Raw genomic sequence first — 17459 nt, 5'->3', positions numbered from 1 at the left:
CCATTTTCAATTTGGCTGTGCAGGAATGGGAATGTTCATCTAAATTAAATACATACTGCATGTCACACTTTAATAAATCAATATCTAAGGTGATGGAGTAGACTGTTTGGCGTTTGCTGCCAGTATAGCCCCAGGTGCAGGATATGGTCTCATCTGATATAATGAACCTGAAGCAGTAGTGTCTACTCCTGTCTTGGCGTAGGTATCCAAGCCTGAACTCCACTTCCCCCTAGGAATGTCGGAGTAAGATGCAGGGTCCATAGGATCTAAGTCATTGTCTTTAAGCCTTTGCCTCTTATTCCTATGATGGGTTTGTTCTTTATCTTTTTCTCTGCGTTCTTGTTTCTTTTCCTTGTGCAACTGTTGAGGCACTTCTTGATCAGAAGCTTCACTGCTGTCATCACTTTCGTCCCCTTCCTTAAGTAACCTCTCTTCACGTAAGTGTGCTGCACTCTCAGTAGGCACAGCGTGAGGGTGTGCTGGTGGCATCCAACTGACCAAATTGTTGTGAACATTCCAATAGTAATACTGACCAAATCCTTCATCATAGACTTCTTCCCAACCTGGTGGCAATGGCCACATGTCTAGGGCTTTCTTCCTAAATTCCATCATGGTTTCATTAGGTACTAACTTCCCTGATTTCCATCTTTTCAAACAGTACTTTGAACATTCATGATAGATATTACTTTTATTTGGACATCCTTTATGTCCTTTTATAGGGTCAACATTTACACCCTCTATCCCTTCCCAAAAGTTTTCCTTATTTACTCGCTCTTCAAGTTTATTATCATAATCTTCTGCAATAATTTCTTCATTAACTTGTACTGGAGATCCATCTTTGATAGGTTCTATTTCAGGTGTTGCTTTAATAATTCCTCTTTTAGCAAGGCGCGCTGCTAACGCAGGTGGCAGAGGCATTGTGTATGTTGTTCGTTGGTTTAACAAATCCAATTGTACACTTCAGATTCTTTATCCTTCTTTATATAATTCTTAACAGTATAAATAGTTTCGGTTACTCTTTAAATTCGGAACTTGAATAATATCTTTAGATTTAGATTCACCTCTTCAAAATGTACTGTTTGACAATGTTGACATAATGTCACATTTCAGCCGGGCATTAGGCATAGTCTATGCATAGTCTGCTCACTGCAATTTTTCTTTCGGCTTCTATAGTCTATGACTTCTGTACTTGGCATCTTTCTTATGCCACCTCCACACGTAGGCGGATGCGTCTGCAGACGTCGGCGGCGGACGCATCCGCAGATGAATCTCTGCGAGCCGTCCACACGTATGTAGGTCGATCAGTTTGTGTTGGTTCTCGTCAGATGCCGTATACACGCAAAATGGATATGGAGACCGAACCTGCTGTAGCTATTTATTTATTTAGGACTTACAATAAACTCAACTCAATTTGTTATCTACCTACAGTTGAATAAAATGAATGATTTCTGTTCTTACAAAATGTTTATTTTTGTGGTATTTATTTATGAGATTCCACAGGCAGTTCTCAGCTTGATACATCTCCAGGAATTTGAATGCTTCTTAGGTTTTCATGCTAGCCAGTTCGACGAGAAAGAAAGCAAACGCAAAAAAAGGTTAATATCACGCGTGCACTCTCATTCGCTTCCCGATGATCACTGATGCGTCGCCAGACGTGTCGACAGACCGGTCACTCGCGCCGAGCGCTCTCGCTAGATCCCTTTGATCTGTGCCACAAAAACCGACAAACGACGGATATGTGTCGGACGCGTCTGCCGACGTCAAATACCTACCACAGGCGAGCAAATCACCCCCTCTACACGTCGATGCCATCTGCGGATACATCCGCCTACGTGTAGAGGAGGCAAAACACCTACCACAGACGAGCAAATCACCCCCTCCACACGTCGGCGGACGCGTCCGCCGATACCATCTGAGGATGCATCCGCCTACGTGTACAGGAGGCATTATATTGGCTTTTGGTGTTGCAAGTTAAGGAAATGAAAAATGTCCGGAATTGTAAAACTCAAGGCAAATAATGCGATTAGAATGCTGACCCGTTTATTAAATTAATATAAGAGGGCCTACCTATATTGCTTACACAGTTTTGTAGGTACCTATTAACCTTTTTTTTATATTCGTTCGAAATCACCAGGCTCATCGCTCGCAGTTTGGCTCATAGATACGAGAGTTCCTCTGAAGAAACTAAGTCATGATTCGAATAGTTAGGACAATAAGTAAATAAAACAATAAAGTATAATGGGTAAAAGATGATTATAAACTATTTTATTATAATCTGGGTAAATACAATGGTTATGAATTGTTCCAAAGCAAAAAGTACACCAGTACATTCTTGAATTCTGAAAAGAAAACAGAAATATTAAAATGTAATTCTAATGCAATGTACTTCAATAATCTCACAGCTTTGACTAGATCATAAAACCAATACTACATCTTGAATAACTAGATAGCGAAAGTTTCTGTTTTAATAAAAACTACATAACACACAAACGTTTTAAGTTACCAAATTCTACGAAATTGACAGCAATAGAAGTTATTAACAACAACTCAACTCAACAGCAGATAAGAAAATTCAAGGCTGCATATTACTTGCTCTATCTACTCGCATTTCTCACTATCAAACTCATCTAATGGATACATCATTGATAGATTTAATCACACACGCTACGTGTAATTGCTTTTTGTTTACCTACAGTTAATTACATCTACATTACAAGGCAAGCGGCAAATGTTTACCGAATAGCAGTTCATGCGATGGCCTTGAAGAACGGAAGTAATTATCACCTGATAATAGATGTCTTCACTCACCACTGGCGACGGACGTGTCACTGCGAGACACCTTGGTAGGAAGCACTCCATCGTGAAACTCTCCAGAATGCATCAATTTTGAATCGGACTTATCTTCATTTGATATAAAAGGACTCACAACATCCATTTCATCGGAATTTTGTTTTGATAAAATTGCTTTTTCTTGACTTGATTTAATCTCAGTTTGATCGACATTGGGCTCAGTAGTATTCTCTGTGAGTTCCTTTGAATCAACAGTAGATTCAAGATCATCTCTTTTAGTGTCTAATACATGAGCACTTCCTGTGTTTTCAACATTATCGTCTTTCAAGGAGTCTGGATCTCTTTTAGTGTCTAATACAAGAGCATTATCTGTGTTTTCAACATTATCATCTTTCAAGGAGTCTGCATGTTCTGGCTGCTGTTCGACGACAGGATCACTCAGAGGCAATTCTTTTACAGAATCAACATCTTCACTTAGCTTTCCGCTGTTATTGCTGGGGGGAGAGATAGACTGTATAGCGTCTTCTCGTTTTAGCTGCTTTCGCCTTTCAATAATTTTATCGTTACCCAGAGGATGTAAATTAACGGACGACGGCGGGCTATTGTCGAGGGAGAGGTCCATGGAAGTCAATAAACTTTCATCTCTACTTAAATAATTTCCTCCTTCAGGAACTATGTGAATATTCAATACTGTTTTATTTCTATTGGGATCATTGTCCATTTCAAGTGACGGTAGTGAAGGGTTACTAGCAGCTAAAGAGTTTGTAGAAATGGTCTTGTTAGAATTCAGCCTGTTTCTGACCAAGAATCCTCTAACATGAGCTTGGATTACAGTCGCGGCACTTGACAAAGTTGACGAATCATCAGTAGATAGTGAAAGCGATTTTTCCTCATTAACTGTTTGTAATACTGTATCCATCCTGGTAAGTCCGTGAGATCTTCTTTCCATATTCAAGCTTGTTACAGGGAAATTGCATTCAACCTGAAATATAAAAGGAGAACTTATAATAATAAAGTTTGCACTAAGGAATTAAACCGTCTCTATAGCACATAGCTCGAATTCGCATACCTTTGTTTTATCGTCTTCATCCAAAAAGTTTGTTTCGTCACTAGTAGCAGCGTCGTCGTCGAATGTAGAATTTCTGCTCTTGAACATAAAAGTTCGGAATACCTTCTGAATCGTTATTGCTGCAGTTTCCAAATCCATATTACTATCCTGATTACTACCTTGCCGGCCATCATTCTGGTTTGTAGATATGGGATTTTCATTCTCGTTAATATTGCTAGTTATATTTTTAGGCTCAATATCAAAGTTTTCAATCGAATCAGTATTGTCGCCGTGATTCAGCTCAAGACCATTATCATGGTTTATTTCATCATTAGAAGTAATTGAGTCGGACTCAATTGTTTCTTTATTAACTTGCAATTCCTTAACTATTTCATCAGGCTTCGTGGGATTTGAAAGATCTTCCTCTTTAATGGAATCCTGATTTATGAGTGTAGCTGTAGTTGCTTCCGAGTCGGTGTCGGTCGCGGATAAAGTTTCGAGTAAATCTGAGTTTAATAAGGGACTTTGCAAATCTAGAGCAGGTGACTCTTGAAAACACACAGTGATAGTATTCGTTTCTGGATTATTTTGGTTGTCTGTGATTTCAGCAGCCGGCTGTTCATCTTTAAGATCATCTATTCGGTCAGGTTTTGCGTCTTCCAAATGTTGATCAAGGGGAGGAGTACTTTGAGTATCATTTGTCTCATTATTAACTTTTTCTTCATCTAATGCCAGATTATTATTTTCGATTTCTAATTTTGTGCTTTCATCCAGAACTTCTTTTGAGTCTGATATCTGAATATTTGATTCGGGGTTTGTATCCTTATTTTTATCGCCGTCATCTTCATCAGCTTCTTTGTCGTGTTGCATCGAATCTTTATCATCCTTTAATTCACCTACAGTTTCGACCACAATACTCGCTAAATTATCATTATCAACATCTTTGAAAGCTGAATCACTTGATTCCGTTTTAGTTTCTGGAACAATTGTCACCTGCTCATCAGAAGTCGGTTCTGCTGTATTATTGCTAGATTGAATAGGCGTTGATAGATCGTTTATTATTTCAGATTTCATGTCTTCAGGCTCTTTTGTTGGCGTATCCGTCAAACTTTCAACTTCTACTGCTTTCATTGATTCCGAAGGAATTAATTCATCTTTTATCATACTTTCTGTAGGCACGCTTCTAATCGCATTAGAGGTTTTGATCACATCCTCTTCTATTTTAACTTCGTCTTTTACTGCATTGGCTTCATCTGTAGAGTGGATATCTATATCGGGTTTATGTGAAATTTCAATTTCTGACGAATTAGCCAGTTCTTGGCTAACGATAATTTGAGTAATACCCGTAGCGGTGGTCTGTTGGAGACTATCGTTCTCGTGTGGAGTAGAACTTTCGGGACTTTTTCTACGTAGTAACAGTTCCTTGTCATATTGCTGTCTCCGTTTTTCAGCTCTCTGCCGAACCTTTTCTTGGGCTTTGGCAATTTTTTGTTGTAATGATAATGATTTTTTTGATTCTGCAAAAGTATAGTATGTTCATTTAATTAAGACTGTATATTTTGTGCGATACTAAAGTACGTCTGCTTTCTAAATGGCCGATGCGTTCGATATTTTTCAAGTTTCGTTTACGATGCGAATACGTAACTTGTAAGTACTGCTAGTAGTGGTCCTATGGGAATTCATTGGCATAGTTTACGTGTCAGCTTTAAGTTAAGGACATATTTACTTATTTTTAAGTTTAATGGTTTTTCAATTTTTATTTTATTGAAAGATTAAGAACTTAAACAACACCGTGCTGAAGGGTTTTAACAGAAAATTAAAACTAGCAATCGCAGTATTAACTAGGCTAAGTAAATGTTTTTTCTAACCTTACAGAGTTACATAGATGGATCGAGTACTGCTTTACTAAATATTTTGAGTTAGTGTTAAATCTTGCGCAGTGGTAGTTGGCATGGTGACCCACACCACACAACAAGGCTGTTTGTTCAATGAGAAAGCGAGAACATAACAAATCATCTCTCTCTCTCCACTATCCCTTATCTCGTAAAATTTTTCTAACATTGCTAAATAGTTATTTTTTTAATAAATATATAACAATTTAGGTGCACACGTCGTCAACAAACTACGGCATGCTTTTTATGTCATTTTAAAAGCTTTCCCCTGTCCCGTTGTCTGTAGTTCTGGAAATAAAACTTGTTTTTGCCATTTTCGTTCGAGGTTAAACTTTTCATAATTAATTATTATTGCCTATGGAGGTTGAGTGTCATTGCAAATTCAACAATAGTACTCGTTCTAATCTCATAATAGAGCCAAAAGTACTTCATTTAGGGATTCCTGAATCGAGTCAAAGCTATATCATGTATTTGTGTGCGCTTTGTGGATTTCAATTGTTTGTGTTGAATAGGAGAGACAGCCGTTGTTGTACTATACAAAATTTAGAAATTTAATATGAAATAAAGATTTCAGTCGTATGAACCCCCTCGGACTTTTATGAAAAGATCACTTTCTACACTACACAAATAAACCTTGGCTGCTCAACATTGTGCGAGCATATCGTACATGAATATTTACCGCAATAGGACACCACACCAGGTGAATATTGCATTTATACGTATGTTTTGGGATTTAAAGGTTTTCGCTTTTAAAGTCTAAGGTTAAAAATGGAAACAACATTTGTCATTTACGTTGTATTCGACACACTCCACAGCATACAATGACAATCGAAACTTTTATCATCGCGGCAGGTGGTATAAAACTATAAATGTATCAATTAAAATTAGCTTAGCAATGTTGATAAAGCGACACCCTTTATATAAGGCGAAAGAATACTTGCTACTCTTCGCGAGACACAGCAGATTTAAAAGATTTCTAGTTCCTAAGAAGTTATTAATTGTTCTTATTTAACAATAAGTTTATATAACTTACGAGGGCCATCTCTAATCTCCAGTAAATGCTCTATATGTCCGGCGCAGAATCCATAAAGGTCGGTTGGATTATTTTTAAGCACTTCTCTTGTTAAACCTTCCATTAACTCCACAAGACCAGAAGGCATTTTTGGAGGCGAGGGTCTGTAATACACTCTTGAACTAGTAGTTAGTCTCATTTTGACGTTATTGTTTGGGCAATTTTTTTGATCCTAAGTACTATAGGCACTTTTACTTTGCGCTTTACCGTAACGATGTGTATAGAAGAATACATGAAAGTGAGAGTTCGATGTGGAAGTCACCGCAGAGCCCTGCAATGTTTGGCCCGCGGTAGCCATAGTAATGTACTAACTTGAACTTGAATCATTGCGTCATGGTATCGATTTACTGCTAAGGGTTCAACATACGTCCTTCGTGTTTACAAAATTACTTAAACATTCAAGATTTTATCAATGTCAGACATGGGCCTTGGATATGTACTACATTACTTTTCTAGCAAAATAAAATGAGTAGGTACTTGTGAATGGCACTTGTTTTCTAACTCCTAATAATTCTAAGCGCTCTGTTATTTGGACCTCCTTTATAAATGAAAAACTGAGTAATGTGAAAATTTCTTGTGTATTTCCAATGTAGTTGGCGCAAGTGAGTAATCACTAGGGGAACGTTATCTCCTGCGGAAAGGGAGACGGCAGCGAGCGAGCGAGGCCGGCGCTTACTACTAACCGCCGCGGGGCGCCTACGCTTACATTACGTTTACTTAAAGAATTCAATTCATGTGAGTCAACTTTTTTATTTCCATACTGTGTTCTATAATAGTAATTTATATAAGATCATATATAATTTTTGCAATGTTAATACATTTTACATAACAAACATCTCCATAGTGTACATACATACACACGCAGTCGCGCTCTGTGGCGGCGCGTATCGGTATATACAGAGGCGCGGGCGAGGCCGGGCCGGGCGCCCGCAGCGCTCTACAAGTGATGATAGAAAAAATTAATTGCTACAATAATATCATACAAATTAATGACTATTCCCTTACAAATTATTATATCTACTTTTAGCATTGTTCTACTCCAATATAATCCAAATTAACTTTTTAGTTTTACCGAGCTGTATGCATGATACATGAATAGTCTCCAGTTCGCTCAGACCGATTTTGCCCAAATAAAGTGTTCCTCTCCCGCAGCTATGTATAGAAATCACACTGCTATAAATTTATAATAAATAAATGCCTATTTACACTATGTAACTATACAAAATGATAGTACGACGAAATTACATTATTGAATCGAGCATCTAATTTAAATGAAAATTTCATACAACGATCTACGGGCGCGGGGCGAGACGGCGAGGCCGCAGTCGGCCGCACCGCGACGTCCCGCGTACACTAAACAAATTACATTTTAAATTTTTCTTATTCATTTTTTGTACAATCATATTCAGCCACAAGCTGGGTGCCCGATTAATACATTTATCGGTGATCCGAAATGCGTTACAATCGATCATGCATCAATAATACATACAACTTTAACTTATTTAAACAATTTAACAATATTAAAAAATCCTAAAGTAAACTAGAGACCTATGTAAACGTATATAAAATAGTAATAATCATTATGACAGTGCATCGGGATGCGGACATATTAACATTTAGCACTATTAGTAATTTGTAGTCACACGGAACTCGAGTCCGTGCGGGCGGCGCTCGCGAGCGGACGCGCGGCGGCCGCGCCCCACCGTAGAGGTATTAAAAATTAATAACGTCATTAACAAAAATGTAATCGAATAGAAAATATCAATACATAGCTGAAAACAAATTCAATCGCATTATTCTAGGTCGTGGAGGGAGGAGTGGGCGACATCACTTGGCGAGCGCGGGCGCGCCGGCCGCGGCCTGCCGCTTGCTGCTGAGCTCCAGCTCGCCCAGCCGCTTCCACAGCTCGTCGCGCTCCTTCTCGCGCTTCTTCTCTCTGCAACACAAGCCAGCGTTAGTGAACACAGCCCCGCTGCCCGACCCACCGACACCCGCACTGGGCCGACACTTACTTCTGCCGCTCCGCCTTATAACTAGCGGTGAGCTCGTCGAAGAGCTTGGAATTCATCTCCATGAAGGTCTTGAGAACGTTGTAGACGAGCGCCACGATGGTCTGGTTCCAGTGCTCCTTACTGATCCGGTACAACGCGGGGAACATAATAGGCATTATCACGTGATTATTCTCTTCCATCAGCGACATTATGTATTCGTTGTTCCAAAAATAGAGTGCTCTTTCAGCCACCTGGAATTTACATTATTATTTTAAATAAATTTTAAGGCACGCTTGGTCAAATAGATCAAAAGAACAGCGAACTATTTCGATCCACTAAAATACTTTTAGGTCCATATAATAATTTAGTTTATTTTGACCTGAATTTGTCAAGCAAACCATATGTGTGAGTAATAAAACTCAGCAATAAACCAACCTATGTAACTATCTGATATGCTGATTATCAAAGATGATAAATAATTTTGTTTATACACAATTATATATCGTAAATTACATTTGCTTCGTACACGCTACCGATATTGCATCTCTTTACATTCCATGCAATCAATTACAAACATCATCGCGACTGTTACTTTGTTCACAAGACCACAATTATCAGACCACAGATTATCTCAGTTACATACTACATATCCAGTAGCAATTTACACATTCGTTATTGTTCTAAGCAAATAGAACAAAGTTACTGCAAATACCATAATTAAAGTAATTAACTATAATTATTTTCTACTTCCTATTAATTGGCAAACAAACAAAAACTCAATGAATATGTCTGAATTGGACCCAGAATACAAGCATATTTTCTGAACAAACAATAACTTATGCACTAGTGAAAATTAAATCCTTTTGTTGAGGAAAATAAATAGTCACTCAATATAGTGACAATTACTAAATGCGTCATCGCCCTATGTGAGGAGAACGTCGCTAGTTACACGAACTGTGACGCGAAAACAACACGAAGTAATTATCAATTAACAGATACAACTTACTTGAAAATGTGGACTGGAAACACATTTAGCTATTTGTCTGAACAACGGTTCCTGTATTTTGACGAATTGAGCAGGCTCAATTACATCCAATATCTCCTCAATTTCACCCAAGAACATGACCTGAAAACGAATTTCAGTGGTATTAGATAAAGAATGTTTAATATCTGCACATTATTTTGAACTATGTGTAATCTCTTGCAGTGTTTTTAGAGTGTTGTCGTCGGGAGAATGAACAAATATTGACCTCTTTTTGTGAACATGTTTTGGGCCAGAACTTGAGTAGGCCACGCACGACGTGTTCCGTGAGGGTGGCGTCCTTCTCCAGGAACTGCACCACGCAGTAGGCGAGCTGCGCGTGGTACAGGGACAGACACTTCACCTTGTGCAGGGGTAGCAGCACCTTCACCAGGAATTGCTTATGCTCGCTCTTCAATGGAAGTGCGAATCCATTGATTATACTGAAATGTTATAAATAAATTTCGTTTAGAATTCTGAGTTGTTTATAAGTTGTACATAAGATTTTATCTTGTACATAAGATGCAAGTTGTAGGTATCTACTGACCTTCCCAATATTTCCAAGAGTTCACCGACACCATTAAAATGTTCCGTTTCATAAACAAATCGTAGGAATATATTGTTAATCTGCTTTCGTATGAAGGCTCGCAATCCCAAGAACTTGCCGTAGATGCGATGCAGCACCGTTTTTAGGAAGTCGCGCTCACGCGGGTCTTCGGAATCAAACAAATCTAAAAGCTTGAAAACAAAAAGGCATAACATTATAACTAATCTTAGGTAAGGATGCTTTACCGGCAAACTGTTTTACAAAACTGAAACAAATCTACGCCTTCAGGTATTGATCAATTTAAGAAAAAAAACAACAATTATGACTTAATTATAAAAATATGCCATCTGAATAAATAGTATAGAACGCAATAGCTAAGATTTTTTTGTCAAATTGTATTGTTAACAAATGTTCAGGTCAATCAACCGAAAACTGGGTTCAATCAGCCTCGCCTCAAACATGACCTTTTATTCTATGACCTTTCATATCATTATTTATTGACAAACCAAAAGAAGGATTAATAACTGAATGCTCGCAATGTTACACGACGAATCTATCCACAACACGTTCTACTTGAATATAAGCAAAATTTAATTCTTAAAAAAAAACTTTTAACAGTTAAAACGGTAACATTTTTTCAAGTTACAAACAGTAATGACATATTGCCAGCTCCAGCCACTTTATCGGCTCAAGTGAATTTAATTATTTTTTCTCTCACATAGCTTCAATGCACCCGGCAGTATATTCAGATTATGTGACGACACACATTCGTTTAGTCTTAGCTAAATAATTTTATTTTACGTAGGCCATAAACGCAATTACAAAAGGAAGAATCACTAAGAAAGTCCATGAGCACTCCATTCTTAATACGTTTAAATCAATAGAACGATTATAATATTCTTTAACTGGTGAAACATAGTCGGACGATCATTCAATTGGTCTGTAATGGAATCGTTTCAAATACTTATATGGATGATTGCAGCATGTACGAAGCACAAATCACGAATGACGTCGGTTCACGTAATTTCCGCTGATGTCGACGGCATGCACTACGACAGCAATAGATAAAGCATACTAAATCACGTAGCAACTGTCGGCTACATTAAAAGCCCTAATACAAACAACGGTTATTTCTCGCCTTTGCTCTTGTTACAATGAGGAAAAGTGAAACAAACTTGTTTCAGTTAATAACGACTCTCATACTGTTGACGATGGTTAAAACACTCACTTCAAAGTTCGTACTAATAAAATAGTCGGTTTAAAACAATCATACTAGTGAAGCTTATGAAAGCGTAGTAAAATGGGATTTAAAATTTAAATCCACCGCATTGTTTGTATATTGAAAATTAAATGAAGGGTAATCATTTTCCTGAATACTTAACTATTTCAGTTAATGGCCGTGCAAGGCATCTATATCGAATAATTACATTATATACACCCAACGCAAACATACAGCCAATTAGGTTAAGTACCTGATTTAGTTATCAGATGTGATCAGATCAATGATAAAAGAAGTTTATTCTACACAGTTTTACTCGAAGCCGCTTTCGTTACCAAGTGTTTTATGGAATATTATCAGAATTAGCATAACTTTGTCGATAAAATAGTTTTGAGACCAAAAATACTCAAAATAATCTTAGTGGTTCACTGAAGTATTGAACTAATAATGAGGTAATTGGATGTCGCATTCAATTTCATGAACAGAACAAGATTGTTACCAACGTAAATAGAGGCACCAAATACAGGGACCAAAAAAATTACATAGAAACAAGGTTATCTAAAGTATTAATTTAAACAAAAATCTAAAAACGAATAACTGCAAGTTGATATGGATTTCATTGTGCGTACAAATGTTGAAAATGCTTTTCTTCATACAAATTATGACGTCTACATTATGAATATCTTTTATATCGTACTATTTATGTTTTAAAGTGAAACACTTGAAAGTACTTCAATCACAACTTGTGGCACGCTAATACCCAATATCTCATGTGTAATCAATAATTTATGTAAATAACAAAAATATTCACAATTGGTAGAATCGGCTCAAGGATACACCGCTGTCTACAGAAGCTTCCGGTAAATCTAAGACCACAGCACGCCCTAATTGGAAAACAGTTATGGCTTAATTTAGAACACAAATCAAACAAGTGCAAACATTATTTACCTGCAGTACAAATTTCTGGTCAATAACCTTCTTGCCAATAGTTGGTTGAAAGTCAGTCGACTCAAGGAAGCGCAGAAAGAATTCGTAGACTAGTTGAAGATGCGGCCACGAGGCCTCCAAAGTCGGATCATCTTCTTCGGGATCAAAGTCAGGATTTTCACTTGGCGGTAGAGTGCGGAATAAATTGGCCGATATCTGTGATCAAAAACATCACTGATTAGTATATGTGACCTTGAGAAAAGCTTGAATAAAGTATGTGATAACATCTTCATTTTCTATATATGGAAATGAATTGCTTTTCCGTTTAGTAGATTTAGCCTTTAGCTAATTTTAGTTTTATTATGCTCTGGACAGATTAATACATTAACATCTAGGCAGACAATTAGTATAAATGGACTTCTAATAATTGAGTGGTAAATTGAGTGGTAACCAATATAAAATAAACTAAATTAGGTATTGAGTAGACCATAATACAAGTTTTCTCTTTCTTACTCAGCCTACACAGGAACAACAGAAATTTCAAAGGCATTTACAGCATCTAATGTTGATAGAAGATGATGATATTATCAGGTCTATTCAAACTTATCACAGTTTACATAAGAGGAGAAAGATCATGACATTGCATAATTTACCTAACATAGAATAATATGTATGAATACTCTTCTACTTATCATAATAAGTGAATAACATTGTATGCAATGACATTGTTACGCCTCAAACATAGTTTACACTGTTCAAGACCAATATATTAGCAGTAATACTCTAAAAACGTATTCAAGAATTCAATTCTCTGTTCAAACTGAGCTCATCTCACAAGCTGACATTATGACCTAGATTCGTAGGAATGGCTAAGTGAGACACCAATATCAAAATGGTCTTGTAATTCAGTATTAACATATTTTATCCAAAAACCATCCTGATCACCCTAAAGTTTCCAATCAAATTGTCTTAAATTTTAATTGATGAGATAGCAACTAAAGCTCATAATGCTTAGCAACTCTTTACTTTTTGTTTAATGTAAACAATAAATAAATAATAACAGAAACAAAACCTACAACTTTTTCATACATGTTAACATGACTGATGTGAAATAACATCTTTTGGAGTTACTGCTAGCTATGTTTCACACCAGGGATTTTCCACATGAATAAAAAGTTAATGAATTAACTACTTTCATAAAAATTCAAGTGAGAGATGTAAACATAATCACATTTTTATCTTTTTATTATTAGTGGGATTAAGTACATCATAATACATATTAATAGCAATGACATTTTTAACATCTACATGAATAGGAAATCATGGCGAAAACTAAGCCCTACAGAATAAGAGATATCAATGTGCAATCTAATTTGGTTATTTAGAATTTGAATCAATTTTGAAATTAAAAGACACAGATTTAAATTTTAGCATATTTCACATCTACATTAGATATAAAATATGCAAAAATTAACATTAATCATTTAAAAGATCATTTCTATTGGTAAAGATAAAAACATATTAATATAAGTGTCAAAATTTCAAATCTGGGAATTATTATCTAATAATTATTTTGATAGTTTCAAGCTTAATATTTTTAAGAAATATTTTAAGCTTAACTTCTCCAACTAAAAATAGCTACTACCACTACATTTGTCGAATTTATTGTTTAAGATATTAAAGGGATATAATGTGTTTCACACATTACAACAATGAATACACCTTCACATATGAATATTCATATGCAGAAGTAACATTGTTATCTCCATCACTTTAATAGACAAATGTAAAAATTACTTAAACAAAACAACTCTAAAAAATATAAAACTGCTATACTCCAGAAAGTTAAGTCTTAGTTCTTTTAAATAGACAGTGTTTTAATCTAGTTTTCTACATAAGTAAGTATATTTGACATCATTATACTTACCAAATACTTTGACTTTGTCATACAATTGAAATTTAAAATTTTGTTAAGTATAATGTAATAATACACAAAAAGTGCAGCTATATTTAATACAAATAAAAATAATAACTGCTACTTGTTTGTATTATTGAACAAAATAGACTAATTTGATTACTGTAGGATTTGCTATTTTGTAATCTAAAAATAGTATGACTGGCTACTAACTAGATTTGGCAAGTATACTTAATTTCCTGTTGTTTGTGTTCTTAGGTTATTACAAACAGGTCAGCAGACTAAGCTCTTTTGCCCTAACTACCATTTTTCAGGTTTTTGTGCATGTATATATAATTATGTGCATTCATACCATTTTTATAATCTCTGGGTAGACAGGTTCAGTGAGGACCCCACGACCTCCAGTGATGTACTCTACAAGCTCATTGAGGGTTGCACGCTTGATCTCTTTCCCCTTTAGGTCAGCAACAGGATCCATGAAGTCAAATGCCACACAGCATTGCCTCAGTTTTCGAATAAATAATTCTTCTTGCTCACTGCTCGGCACATCTGGAAACAATTTGTTATAAGGTATTAAATCTAGGTTTGAAAGATGCACATATTTACATGAATATTGTTGAATTACAGCTTCACAATCTAGTTAGACAACAATTCTTGTTAGATAAGTCAATAGTAAATTTAGACATTTTATAATATGTTTCTGTTTGTAAACATTGAGGACAAGCACACATTGGTACAAAGGTAATTGCAGGTTGGCTATTAGAGTTCTAACCAATATGTACTACATGTACTATCTCAACAAAGCCTTTCATTTTAACAGCTTGGACCGTGAGGAACAAATGTAATATTTCAAATAAGGAAATATGAGGGCATTGGCACAAAAAAACAAATAAATGTTCTATAATGACAAGACCTGTTCAAACTGAAATGTGTGCAAAACCTAAACTGTTTTTGGTAGGTTATAAAAAATAAATAAAGAGGGTATAAACATTCATATTTTAGCCTATTGAACACGAGAATGCTAATAATTCATTATCAGATAAACACTTATCTATGAGCAAGCATCAGAAACAAAATGAATATAAACTTATCCTTTAACCTAGAAAAATATAATGAGATTCCTATAATTTTATGAAAGCTATGAAATAAGTAGGTGTTTATATAAATAGGTGCAAGACTAGCTGGCAACTGTTAATGTGTCAAAGTGAATTACATATAAATAGTATAGCTGAACTATTATTGAATATTTGTATGGAACAATTTAATGCCCAAGGTATCATAAGGTAGGGCAATAACATCTTTACAGCATAATACTTGTGGCTCTAACAGAAATATACATTGATTATTCTACTCTTAGTAGTGTTGCTAAAATTAACAACTATGGTCTAAATATGCAAGTTAAAATATAGTGAGGGTATGTTGGTAGGTCTACAAAAAACTATTAATTTTTGTTCAAATCATCTTACCTTGTAACTGAGTTTATAATGAATAAAAATAAATATTGATCTAATTTTGAGTCTATCATCATAGTATAAGCTCAGAAAGATTTAATCCACATTAACACGAAAAAATAATCCACTTGACCATGAATTGTTTACCTACCTTAGTACATGACAAACTTCTAGTGTAATGCTAGTAAATTAGGTTAACAATGGCTAGGTATGTCTTCATATTATTAATACTTCGTGATCTTTACTTTTATATGAACTAAACAATTTAATCAAGTAAATAATATTTAGCAATAATTAAATAATACTTTTTTAATGTAAACAAAATTTATATCCTAACCTATTTACATAGTTCAACGAAAATCAAGGCAAAAGTTCAATGAACTAGAAAAATAGAATAAACCCATAAAATAAATAATAACTAATACTAAATACACTAAATCTGTATATAGAACGGTAGACGCGCGTATGATCTGTACCGAAAACAGTAGACCCACCTTTGAGCAAGGGCAGTGCCTGCAGCTCCACATCTTGCGTGTTGCGGTACCGAGATGAGCCCTGAGACTTCTTGGTCTTTTTCTTCAGCGACCGCTTGGCGAAAGGGTCAATTCTGTCCACAAAAGTTCCCGAAGACATTTTGGTAATATAAAAGTGTCCCAAATGACGATAGGTAGACGGCGATCAATGCGAAAATTGTTTTGATTCAAGCAGAGTCATGATCTGGCCCAGTCCACGAGACGAACGCGCACTTTCCGTAGGATGCACAATATTAGAGCCTAAACAAACAATTCTTCGTCACACATGACGGTAATGGAGTGGTCACACTCAGGCCATTCTTTATACACTTCAAGATTCCACAACAGTTACGTAATTTTAAACCGTCTCTATCACTAAAATGACACAAATACAGAAAAGAATAATTCGATTCACAAATTTAGATTTATTTTCTGAGGCGTGTCACGAATAGCAGAAGGCAGAAGTCGCATATACATACAAGCCTCGTGTAATATCAGCCGGTCAGTCAATGACAATATATTTTCTAACAATAATCGCAAGAGATTTTTAATGATTTGCTTGTAATAACGCGTAAAACAGCGAATCAAAACGGTTATCGTCTTTCCTGGACGTAATCGGAAACTATAGCAGTGATGACACGGAGCAAAACTTAACACCAAAAATCTATCACCGTATTCTCGCCATCGCTCACCATCCGTTTCGACTCTAAAACAGGACGCATTTTAACGCTATGCACAAGATTATTTTAAGATGTTGCACTTTCACAAGACTAATGAAACGTATATGCGACTTTTTTCACAACGTGAAGCGATCAATTTACAAAATTTGTAACTAAAAGATTAACATCACTGGTTTGCTGCGAAAACGCTACACTCATACAAAAGTACCTTCTTCTGAAAATAGATGGAGATAGAAAATGTTCAGTTAACCAATCCCAGTACTTTTTATAGTTATTGTATATTTCAGGACAAATATTGAACTTTAAAATAAAGATTATAATTATAATTTTCTTATTTAACAACAATAAATCTAAAAAGTACTAAATATTTATAATGAGGTAATAAAGCCACTAA

General features: G+C 35.7%; 3 protein-coding genes across 5 annotated transcripts; all 3 read right to left on the bottom strand.

The window, feature by feature from the left end:
* Positions 1–56: 56 nt before the first annotated feature.
* Positions 57–1130, bottom strand: LOC113504893 (polyglutamine-binding protein 1). Its single transcript, XM_026887397.1, has one exon. It carries the CDS (start codon positions 916–918, stop codon positions 85–87), a length of 834 nt encoding a protein of 277 aa, XP_026743198.1. The 5' UTR covers positions 919–1130; the 3' UTR covers positions 57–84.
* A 742-nt stretch (positions 1131–1872) lies between these two features.
* On the bottom strand, positions 1873–7035 carry LOC113504894. Its single transcript, XM_026887398.1, has 4 exons — positions 6764–7035; positions 3860–5355; positions 2809–3772; positions 1873–2339 (listed from the first exon to the last, which is right to left on the bottom strand). Exons 1-4 carry the CDS (start codon positions 6939–6941, stop codon positions 2293–2295), a joined length of 2685 nt encoding a protein of 894 aa, XP_026743199.1. The 5' UTR covers positions 6942–7035; the 3' UTR covers positions 1873–2292.
* Positions 7036–7361: 326 nt separating this feature from the next.
* On the bottom strand, positions 7362–17344 carry LOC113504892 (serine/threonine-protein phosphatase 2A 56 kDa regulatory subunit epsilon isoform). Of its 3 annotated transcripts, none has more exons than XM_026887395.1 (9): positions 17274–17344; positions 16368–16760; positions 14775–14971; positions 12529–12723; positions 10362–10552; positions 10044–10257; positions 9800–9919; positions 8815–9044; positions 7362–8738 (listed from the first exon to the last, which is right to left on the bottom strand). In XM_026887395.1, the coding sequence occupies exons 2-9, from the start codon at positions 16504–16506 to the stop codon at positions 8630–8632; spliced, it is 1395 nt and encodes a 464-aa protein (XP_026743196.1). In that variant the 5' UTR covers positions 16507–16760; positions 17274–17344; the 3' UTR covers positions 7362–8629. The 3 variants fall into 3 exon arrangements, with proteins under 3 accessions (XP_026743196.1, XP_026743195.1, XP_026743194.1); XM_026887394.1 differs by lacking the exon at positions 17274–17344 and adding an exon at positions 17078–17267; XM_026887393.1 differs by lacking the exon at positions 17274–17344 and having other exon boundaries at positions 16368–17267.
* Between the last annotated feature and the right edge of the window lie 115 nt (positions 17345–17459).

The sequence above is a fragment of the Trichoplusia ni genome, chromosome 23 (genome assembly GCF_003590095.1).
Source record: "Trichoplusia ni isolate ovarian cell line Hi5 chromosome 23, tn1, whole genome shotgun sequence".
Classification (NCBI taxonomy): Eukaryota; Metazoa; Arthropoda; class Insecta; order Lepidoptera; family Noctuidae; genus Trichoplusia; species Trichoplusia ni.
The sequence above is the reverse complement of the archived record's forward strand: the minus strand, read 5'-3'. Positions and strand labels throughout refer to the sequence as shown.